The sequence below is a fragment of the Xiphophorus hellerii genome, chromosome 23, assembly GCF_003331165.1.
Source record: "Xiphophorus hellerii strain 12219 chromosome 23, Xiphophorus_hellerii-4.1, whole genome shotgun sequence".
NCBI classification, from domain to species: Eukaryota; Metazoa; Chordata; class Actinopteri; order Cyprinodontiformes; family Poeciliidae; genus Xiphophorus; species Xiphophorus hellerii.
In genome coordinates, this window is record NC_045694.1 from 2888664 (window position 1) to 2900583 (window position 11920).

Sequence of the window (11920 nt, forward strand, 5' to 3'; positions counted from 1 at the left end):
TCCAACCTCTGCTCTCAATCTGATAAACCCTGCTGTGTTGGGGGAGCATTGACCTCTTAGAAGATAAGAGTTCAGTCCCGGAGAATGGAGATATGGGATTCTCACTGGTTAAAACTCATCTCAATATCTTTGTGCACTGAGATGATAAATAGCTTTCTTTTCTCCAGTATAGGAGATGCCACCACACACATCACATTGCCAGATGTTGCAAGGTTTACTGCTCAAATCACATTCATTTTCCTCATAAACATTGTCCCATTTAAGGGGAAATAAACTGACTTTCCAGCACCATTCACAAAGAATTGCTGGTAAAGGGCCAAGATTGTGTATTTTTCAGGCTGAAAGCCCAATCAAGTAACTATATTACCTTCAGTTGTTATGAAAATGTATCAAATATAACTTAAAAGAAATTTAACTTTGCATTTGACACCTTGAAATTGGCTTCAAGAAGTTCTTTCTTTTTGACACCCGCCTTTAGCACATCATCACAGCAATGATTCTTTTCTATCTCAGTTTTTCTGCTATAAATATAAAAATGATGAAAAGCCATCAAAATGATTTTTTTATGAATATTTTTGTCATGTTAGGTTGTTCCACATTTATGCTCTCCCATCTTTCTTTTCTCTGTTTCCTGGCAGGTACCATCAGTTCCTGGGTCGTCATCTTTATTCTCCCCATCAACAGTGCCCTGAACCCCATCCTCTACACGCTAACCACGCGGCCTTTCAAAGAAACAATCCTCCAGGTGTGGGCAAACTACAGACAGAAAAGGCCCCTGCTCAGCGGTCACCCACCACATCATCCGTCGCTCACCTGGCAGGAAATGTGGCCCCTCCAGGAAAACAGCCATGGCGTCTCCCCAGGGTGTCCGCTGGAGGCGAAAGACACAGCAGCCAAACTTACCCCCGTGGAGAACCCGGATGAAGGATACAATGACTTTAATGCGAGCACGAAACAACAACAGCAGAAGCAGCATGCCGTGTTATCGGTGTGCTCGCAGAATAAGACGGTACCCCAAACACTCACACATATTCACACCTTCACACAAACAAATGACCTCCTCTGAGTGACTAAGAATTGATCTGTTTGTATGTCTGTATAATTCTCCTCAACCACATTAACATTTCAGGTCCATTCATCTAAACTCTTTTAATTATTCCCTTAACAATGGAACTTAGGCCACAATCTGTGCACAGATTTCTCATTTAAAGTGAAAAACCATGCCAGTAGTATCCATGATGCTTAGCAGTAAACACAGTTATCAAAGATTTACAACTACCTTGTTAAACATTTTATTCTGCATTTTCTCTAGAACTCACCTCACTTACAAATCATAGATGAAGACTTCTGAATTACAAGTTTGTTTTTTTAAATACAAGTTAGATTCATTTCTGTAAATGAGAATGTAATTGAAAAGTTTATTTATCTCAGCAATTTAATATAGAATAAGAAAGTCATGCAAATTAATCACAGTGTATTTCAAGCAATTTTTTGATACTATTTATTTAATCATTCCTTACAGCTAATAATAATCCAAAATGTAGTTTCTGAGAAAGTCACTCGACACCAATAAAAAAAGGATTTTAAATACATAATCTAATGTTACAGGCAAAAAATAATGAAGAACACTTGTCCCTGACATTTGCCCAGCAGACAGTGTTGACTTCCTCCACAAGGATAAGCTGCTAAATGTCATTGCTAATAAAGCTAGCTTTATCAAGTGCTGAATATAAGCAAATTAATGCAAAAGGAACCTCAACCAAGCATTGTGTGTATAAACTTTACAGTACATGAACATACTTTTCAGTTATCCAACTTAAAACATTTATTTAAACATGCAGGACTTTGATAAAGAGGATTATGGAGAATTGGAACAGCGGAAGTAAGAGGGACTTAATTTCATATTAGTTGCTTCCCAAAACTGCTTATTCCCCAGAGTTCTTCTAAAAATTCAAATATTTTTACAATTAAATGAGAGAAATGGTGAGCTCATTACAGCAGTTTGGCAGGAATCATTATCGCACCATATTCCAACTAAGTAAAGTGACTGGTTATGATGCCAGTGATGCATTGAGTCTCTGTGTAATGGCTTAAAGGCTTCACAGAAGCGTTTCTGTTTATTGTCGCTGTGCTTTGCTGTATAACAGATTAGTGATTCAGAAGTAGCTCCCATTCCCTGCTGTAGCCTCTGGTTCTGGTGGTGCAGCTTTTGTTGACTGCAGCAGCACACAGATAGAGAGATGTGTAGCAGAATAATTAGGCTGTTAAGATGCTTTCTGTTTCTCATTACCTACTCCTATGGGTTCTTGACTTGCAAAAAGAAAGAAAAAGGAATGAATAATAATAATGTGCCTCGGTTTTCCTTAACATCTAATCGAGATGTCTCACCGTCTGATGAACATAAGGTCTGAGTTTCTTTATTTAATTTCCAAACGGTTAAACAGTCAACTCAGACGGAATGTTCTCCATCTCTATGTCTCCATCTTTGTTTTGATATTTCTTTATTCTTATTTATGTTCTGACTCCAAACATTTGCACCCAACACCCAAACTAAGTCTACAAGATACACATTTACTGTGTCTGAGGTTGCATAGCTGTTCGACCAGTTAGGGTACCTGCAGTGATCCCTGTCACTGCTGACAGCACCAACATGTAGACTCATGAGTATCAGAACTGGATTATGGAGCAATGAAAGATGATGTCCTGGTCTGATGAATTATGTTTTCTCATCATCAGCCATCAGAGGAGACTTTGTTGTCTTATCCATGCATTGGAACATCAAGCGTCTTATATTTGGCAGTGGCTGTATGCTGCGTTTTGGGGCGCTTGTAGTCAAATTCAATTTTTTCTGAAATTGTAATGTGCAATTTTAATTCCAATGACAACTAGTGCTGCCTGCTTTGTCCAGGTTATACTAAAGCAATTGTGATGGCATCAACTCCCAAAGATGGTGATAATGCTATGCCTCATTGATGTAGAAAAATCCATTTTATGAACGGACATTTTAAGCTTCTGCAGCTGAGAAGGCCATTACCAGACTTTAACAATTAGTTCTGTAAAACCTGTCCTGTGAGATTTCCCTCCATTAGTTTAAGCACTCAGACAGAGAAGTTACGCACTTCAGGATTATTGTAGCATACTCCAATTACATCCACTGTCTCAGTCTTGGGTAAAAATGGAAGCAAGATGGAGTGATGCTAAATTTTAAACCCTTCTGTTTATCTAAAATAAGTTTCCTGGAGACACAGAGGAGGATTTGTTGGTGCGAATGTGAGAAGCATACAAATAAGCTGATGTTTAGCTTTAAGGCAACCTGTGTGATTATTCCAAGCATGTACATGTGCCACTGCTTTTCATGCACAAGTGGGTCCCCCTCACATCAGCAGAGTTTATGTTGCTCCACAAGTGGGTTTGTGAATCACTGTGGATGTAAAAAATCCGTTTCATTTCATAGATGTTAATTTTTTCTGCCATCTTTTGTGGCTGCACTCTATTTCTTCAAGATGAGACATTTCCCTTGAATTCACTGATGTAAAAATTGACCTGTTTTTTTCTTAGTGTGTGGAAACACTTTTTCTGCTCCCAGCAGGAAGCCTGAGCAAAGACAGGCACCCTGGCTTCACACACATGAAAGGTCACCTGAAGAGGAAGTACAGCAAATAGATTTTCAGTGTCATTATTGCAAAAGCAGGGCAGCTAAACTTGTTTGCTGGAAGAGCCACTGTGATGACAGCTATATTCCACCTGCTGTTATCTAACAGAAAATATATAATTAAATAAATTATTTGCTGAATGGATGACATTTTTGCTGCCTCGGGTTGCTACATGTCTGCTGCATTCCTATTTTATGTAGGATTTGGTAATTGCGAAGGTACTGGATTGTTTTACATACATTTACTCTAAACAGAAGTGACTTTTTGTCCTGGAGATGGAAAGTTCTGATGTCAGTCTTCCATCCAGACATTTAATGTAGCAACAGCCCAAGGTTGACATTCCTGACTGTTTCTGAAACATTTTGAGAATAACACATTCTCCAAACCTGTGCTGATGATTGAAAAACCCACAGTGCCATCCGCACAGCTGAAGGCTCTTGGCCGTCTAAGTCTGTGCTTTTAACTGTTCATCTTACATTTCAAACCTGTCAGATACTCTGAGAGCAGTTCTGACAGCTCCTGCTCATCAGCTGAATACATGGAGGAAGAACCAGAAAGGCCATTCATTTGTCCATATTTGAAAAACTTGCTCCCCATGGTTTAGTCCCTTATAAAACTACCTTAAGCATCAAGAAGTCAGAAACACTTTTAATTTATGACTTTTACGCTTTCTTATAATATATTAGATGAAATCTATTTTTTTTCTTTATAATGTTACTAAAGTCACTGAAGTTTGCAAACATTTGATTCTGTGCAGCTTCTTTTAGGTTCCACAGCTCCTTAGTTGTTTTCATTTACAGCCTTTCATGGTTATGTTTGCTTTTATAATTGAGATTATTCTCCAGTTTCATGACTGCATTTCCGCCAAACTGTCGAAGAGAGATGGCCTTAGATTTGACCCATACAGTGGAGCTCCTAGTCAACTCAGGCTCTGTCCACACTAATCAGTATTTTGGGTTAAATTTTAAAAAATGTCTTTGTTTAGATCTTCTGTCTGCACATAACCAGAATTAAACCATCAACTCTTTTTGCGTTATGAGCTGTTCTGTGTCTGATAACCTGAGCAGGGAGTACTCCGGCTCTCGCCCCATGACGGATAGACAGGCAGAATCTGCCCCGTGATCCTGCATGTTTATGATGCATAAACCTATTCAAAAGCATGACATAGAGGCCAACTTAACACAAGCCTGCTCTTGCTTTCTCTGCTAAAAATCACTACAGTGTTTTTAGGTTATCTTCCCACTTCTGTTTTGCTTTGGCCTGACTGTTTATTTGAATGAAAAGTGAATGACTGAGAGGAAAACATGGAAGAGAGTCAAAGAGAAGACAACATATACGTTGCAGAAGAGTCCATAGTTCATCTCTGATTTTATCCATCCCCAGGATCTTCTTCATTTGAAATGAAATGCAGTTAATGAGGACATTATTGCTCTCTGACTCAGTTTAGGTATTAATGCCATAAAACTACAACTGTAAGCACTTATGAAAGGGTTCCAAGTCCCTGGGCCTGCCCCTTCTAGCCCATTATGTCAGGTGCCTCATCAACCCATCATGCAACAAGTATGTAATAATACTGCCAACTTCCTTACAGATACATTCAGACCTTAATTACAATGTAATATTGCTATTTAACAGTATTCTAGGAAAGCTCAAAAATCAATTAAAAATCAAAAGTTTCTCCTAAACTTCTCAAGATATTCCTAAAGAAAAAGAGTGATATGCAGTTATCATGTTCTAAGACAAATGACTTTATAAAAATGAAAATAATTCCAATTTTTAAAGAAAAAAAAACATTCAATCTAAGCTCACTGATACATTAAAAAAATTCTCAAAATATTTTCAGAGGACCATGTCTATCTACTACAAAGCAAATAAAATATTGCTCTGAAATTGTTGTGGTTCACTTAAATGTAACTTTGCAAACATAACTGGTGCTGCCGCAGTATTTTAAAAGAAGAGAGACGCTTTGCCTAAGCCATTTTCAAAACGTCGAGCTTGTTTTTTATGGGATATCCACTCCTGGAAAGGTTAGCAATTGTATGTTTCTGCTTGTGAGTGATATTTTACTGCATTATGTCATTCCAGTAGTTTAGAAATGCCTTTAAAACCTTTCCCAGATAGATAGGAAGCAGGAACGGCTCCTCTAAGATCCTTGCTGATGTTTTTCCATATTACCTGTTTGCTCCAGAATAGTAAAAGTTCTGCTCTTATCAGGACATGTGACTACATGTCCTGATGATCAATTAATAAACTGGCTGCAACTTTCTTTTAAAATGTAAGAAGTAGGAATATATTTATATTTACAAACACCTTCTTATTTTGGTTTTATCTTTGTTTAATAACGAATTCGACGATGGAATCGTACATTTGAAGTCACAGTTAATTCATTTCAGAACCTTTAAAGATCAGATCATTTGTGTGTCCTGATAATAAAAACTGCAAGACCTAAAAATGGCGGCTGCTCTGTTTTCTCTGCTATGACTGTATTATATCTACATCATTAATCAGAATTGTGCTGAGCTTGTTAGGTATGTTTTATCCAGTATTTATATTATTTTTCTACCTAATCCTGCTATGAAAGAACTAATCTAGAGCTCACATTTACCCAAAACCTGACAAAACAATAATTTGCACCTCTTCCAATTCTGCTCAGCACACATGCACACTTAGGGTGTCCAATCACAGCTGCAACACTGATATACTATGGTTATTATTGTTTTTATTTGGAGTGCACCTTATCAGTCAATAGGAAATCATATCTTCACATGTTGACCATGCATTTTATATTTATGTCAGCAAGCCATCCAACAAACAGTACTAACAACACACCTCTGCCAGGCTGAGAATAAAGAATCTCATTATTTTCTATCCTGCAACTCTGTTGGGTGTTATAAATAAAACAAAAGTCACAGCAGTTTGTGTTCATCTGCTGCTGTTCATTGTTTACCTTTAAAGCTGGGTCAAACAGGCAGATATACTGAAAATTGGTAGGAAAATCAAAGCGCATCTCCCTTTATGATGTGCAATCTAAAAATGTTATTTGTGGCATCAAAAAAAAAGAAGAAAATTGGGATTTTTTATTATTTTCAGTTTGTATTGAGGAATGTTGTGCTTTTGTCTGATTCCCGGTGTATTTGTCACACTTTTAATGCAAAAAAAGATTTTTTTTCTTTTAATGAAATGATCCCGTTTATGGCTAAGATAAACATGCTTATATGTTTCACACATTTTGTACTGTATATATGAACAGACTCTGTCCTTTGAGTTTTTGCTGTTTATTCATGTCTTTTATGGCTGTCTCGGTGTTTTGAATAATCATAACTACAGATGTTCATTCTGTTACAAACAAATGTTTAGAAATTGCAAGTGGACATGCGTCAATGATTCATTAAAAAATTATGCTTAGTTTGACAATTAGATTCTTCAATCAGTCTCTGAAAAGTACTATCAAACAACTGAAAGGGTAAATCACTCAGTCAAGTTCCCTTTTCAGAATGAACCGGCTCTCCACAATGCATTTCATTCTCAATTTTAGAGAAATAAGAAAAACATTTCAAAGACTTTCTAAAAAATAATCAATGCAGCCATTTCTAATATTTTATGCTCAGTTTGCAGAAAGCTGTGTTTCTCCTTTCATGCTATTACTTACTGGAAGTATTTTCCTGAATGTAATATAACAGTCTCTGTGTGTTCAACAAGGAATGTATTTATTTTGGACAGGAATGAAATTAATAAGTTTTATGTGCCAATTGTTGCAACACAGGAAGCATTTTTTTACATCCTGTTAAGATAAACCCCCAGCTGGTCTGGGGGTTCGAACCTCGTCTCACAAACCCCAACATCACAACACATTTTTTACACTGTGAAGTAACATACTGGCATTTGTAAAATAACTAGTGCTGTAAAATAAAATACAGTTGTGAACTCCTAAGTGAATTTCTGTTTTTTATTTCTGTGTTGACTTAGATTTCTCAGTCTTCTTCTTTACTAAAATGGAAAGCACGCGTCCCTCAAAGCACAAATTATATTAGGCTGCTAAAAGGTCATTTAACTTTGGATTTTGAAGCTGAAACAAAGTGTGCAGTGATGTGGAAAAAGTAGGATGATTTATATGAATCTATTAGCCTTTCTGACACATTTGGACACATTGAAAAAATCCTTTTTCACAAAAGCAGAAACTTGGATATTTAATCTTTTGCATAAATATGTGCTTTTTTTAAATTTTCTTTACTATAAAAGCTACCCCTTCCCTAATAGATCATAGAGATCAATAGCTTTTTTCTATTAAGAATTAAAAGGCAATTAAATCTTTACATGCAAGACGAGGAAGATGTGGAGTTAAACCAACGGAGTAAAGTGTGGATTTCGATTAGAGTATTTTAGAAACATAAATTGACAAAAGTAAAACAAAGTACCGAAGAATAAAAATAGAAAGCCATAAACATTTAGTACATTCAACATGAGATTATTACTGAAGGGATTGCTTCATGTTTACTAGCAGTACTCCAACCAGCATTTCAAAGCAGTTCACCCCAGGATAACATATATGTAGTTTAAATCACGTTTTTTTGTCCCCAAGACTTTTCAAAACGATGTTGACATTATCAACATGGAAAATCCCAAATGCTTTGCAGCTTTCTCCGATTGCAGTTTTGAGTAGATTATATAACTTGTTAAATTAGGGGAAGTTTTTATTAGAACACAGATGCTGTCAAGCCCACGGGGCATCTGTCCCACTACTGAGCTGACCCAAAAAATTCATTTTACAGTATGTCTTAATGAAAATCAGCACTGAGAGTGAATAATTAGAGATAATAAATGAAAATAGGTTTTCTGTCAGTAATTTGTTTTAAGCATTTAAAAACTGAAGAGTTTAACATTACAAAATGCAAACCCCACATTTGAGGACAACTATAGCAACACAAAATTTTATATAATTTCATAAATTAATGGCTACTATTGGAATGCCAGGTTAGTAGTAGTAATTTTCATGCTTACTGTGGAATAAAATATAGTGTAATTCATTTAATCTTTCTTTGACACAATCTAATGCATTTACTACTAAAAAATATGGTTTTACCTCATGTAAAAATGAAAAACGTTAAGAACTTTGCTGCAATTGAAAACACAAAGAGGTTATCGGAAAAGTAAAATCTCACATATGAAGCTAACATCATGTGGAGCAGATACAAGTGGCTGCATAAACTGATAACAAGCTTTAAAAGCAAGTAATTACTTTTCATAGTTAAAAAGCATTTCAATTTGTAAAGTAACTGCACTTATGTGCAAGTTACATTCTTATTAAATAAATTACAGTGAACTCTCGTTTTTCGCGGGGGTTACGTTCCAAAAAGAACCCGTGATAGGCGAAATCCGCAAAGTAGAAACCTTAATTTTTTTTACAATTATTATACAATGAAATACTCCATAATATATTGAAACCAAAGAACAAAACCTTTTTACAGGCCCAAACATTTGTTTAACAAATAAAAAGTACTGTATAATTTTTTTTATTTTTTTTTACAAATAACTACTGTACTGTAAAATAATATTTTAATACGAACTGAAGGCGGATTTGTGCCCGAATTGCGTATATCAGCACCCCCCCTCTGCATCCCCCCCAACCCACCGCGACCTGAGTCATTGGATTACAACGGGAGAAAATAAAAAATGATAATGAAAAAAAAACAAAACAAAGTACAGTAGAACAAATAGTGACTCCGCTCTGTAGCGGTTTTTTTCTTCTAAAGCCCGATGTGTTTTTTTCGAGAGAAGAACATAGTTATCGGTTGTTGTTGTCGCTCTTTTTTCTTCTGCGCAAAAAGATTCTTATAAACCGACATGCCACCATCGATTATGTTAAATTTGGCAAGCTGTTTTACGTACGTGTACATATTAAACCGCAACGTTGTTGACACACAGGTAGAGAAGAAGCGGAGAGACTGTTTAGCCAATCAGAATGCAGAACACAATGCAAGATGCAAATCCGTGAAGCAGCGGGACCGTGAAAGGTGAACCGCGATATAGCGAGGGTTCACTGTATACTATAATACTGAGACAGAATCCCAGGAAAAAATAGATCTCACTACACATAATGGCTTTTAGGCTCAGATCTGAAACTTTTATATAGTAAAACCTGAACTATGTTGTCTGTAAAGATGAGTGTTATCAAAATGTCTTCCTTGCCAAACCTTCCAATTAATCTGCTGTAAATCCTGTGTATTGAAATCATAGATCTAATTGATGTCTATGATCAAGTAGTTTAGAAATGTCTTCAAAAGACTAAGTGAAATAACAGAACAGGGTGAGTGGATGCTGAGGTGCACAGAGATCAGCAACTTTCTGGAGAATTAAATGCTGCAGACCTCAAAGCTTCATGTGGCCTTCAGATTAGTTCCAGAGCTGTGTACAGAGAGCTTCACTGAATGTGACTGAACAAGAGCATCAAAGCCTTAAATCACCAAGTGCAGTGGAAAGCACACTGCTGCTGGACTCCACAGCAGAAGAGACGTGCAGTGACTAATTTCACCTTTCTGTCTGGCAGTCAAGTAAACAAACTAGACTTTGGGAATTGTTAGAAGGACAAACCACACTTGGTTGAATGCATTGTGACAGTAAAGTTTGGTGCAGAGAGGAATAATTTGTATAGCTGCTTTCTTTGCTGGAGTTGGGCTCAGAGCCTTAGTTCCAGGCAGAGAAACTCCTTCAGACCAAGAAATTTGGAACAGTTTTATGCTCCTACCATTTTGGGAACAGTTTGGGGTTGCCAGCTTTCTGTTCCAACTGCACACTACTGCATAAACCTAGAACCTAGGATATAGATGAGACAGTTTGTTGTGAAAGATTTTTACTGGCCTGTCCTGACCACAACCCAACAAAGCACCGTTGGGATGAATTAAACGGGTCTGTTTCCTTTTGTCCAACATCTGTGTCTGAACTCACAAATGAACTCTTAGAAGAGAAAGATCAGAAATTTCCATAAACATACTCCTAAGCCTTGTGGAGTGCTGAGGTTTTAACAGCTGCAAAAGAGGGGACATTATATTAAACCCTATGGATTAAGAATGGGATGTCACTCGAGTTCATATCTGTGTAAAGATAAACAATTATGTTCAGCTAAACTCTGCAGTGATGAGTCTTTTTATCCAATCCATTTAAAGTGTGTTTATAAATCCCTTTTTACTTTAGTGTACTTTACTAACTAAAATTAGTTATATTATTCCTAGTGTTCTTACAATTGATTAAACTTTTAATGAACATTTTTAAGATGAAAAGTTTTCAAAAGTATGTGTACTTGAATAATTTGAATAAGAAAAATTGCCACCAGCCAAGGTTGGTAGAATTCCATAAAATTATTCTTAAAAGTAGCACGACTTCAATCTATTTCATTCAAAAGTAAAAAAAAAAAAATAGCCCTCCAAGAAATTACTAGTGAAACAGTCTTTGGTAAAAATGCTACTTAATACTAATGAACATCTCATTTTATATTTTAAAATGCCATCAGACAAACAAAAATATAAAGTTATGTGCAAATTCATCTATTTAAATTTCTAAAACAAAGAAAATGATACAAATAAATAACCAGTGACAATGAATATTGATTATGGTTTATTCACTGAACAGACTCAGCAGGTAGAGAATGACAGAACAACAAAGTTTATGTACAAATTGGTCTGATTTTAACATAAACTGTAGATTTGGAACTTATACATTTTTGGCTAAAATCTCAATGCTCTTAATTCAGTAAGTTATTCACAGTAGTAGTGACTTCAGAATAATATTAGTTAGGTAAAAGTAAAAAGCATGGTGAAAAAAGTATCCCTACTACCCACAAAAAAAGTTTCTATAAATGGAACTACGTAAACATAACAATTTATTCTCCACCTCCAGCCCCTATCAAGCCATAATTTTCTAATTCAGCCTTAAATTTTCATAATGCTCATGCATTAAGCATTGTCCGGTAACAAACATTAACAGTGTGAAACCCGCTCACACCAGATAGGGAAAGTAAGTAAAAGCCTTAGTTTTAGCCTATTCCTTTTTTTTTTTTTTTTTTTTTAGTAAATTATTGATTCATAAAATAGCCTTTTATTTGGCTTCCTTTTTTGTCATGTTATAAATTTACCAAAGTAAAACTAATCTGAATCCGAAGATTTCTAAACTCAACCATATTTTGTATGCTGTGAAGTATATACAGATCTACACATGCGCAGTTCTTACGTGTCAAGGAAACGCAGCAGCGCAGCGTATGACGTTCATACGTTGCG

General features: G+C 36.0%; 1 protein-coding gene across 1 annotated transcript in view; it reads left to right on the top strand.

Moving 5' to 3' along the window:
* rxfp1 (relaxin family peptide receptor 1) overlaps nt 1–7584 on the top strand; it is a 94350-nt gene extending 86766 nt beyond the window's left edge. The window contains exon 18 of the mRNA XM_032555743.1: nt 639–7584. Within this exon, the coding sequence (XP_032411634.1) occupies nt 639–1066 (428 nt within the window). The 3' untranslated portion in view covers nt 1067–7584. The remainder of the gene's footprint in view (nt 1–638) is intronic.
* Nucleotides 7585–11920: the final 4336 nt, after the last annotated feature.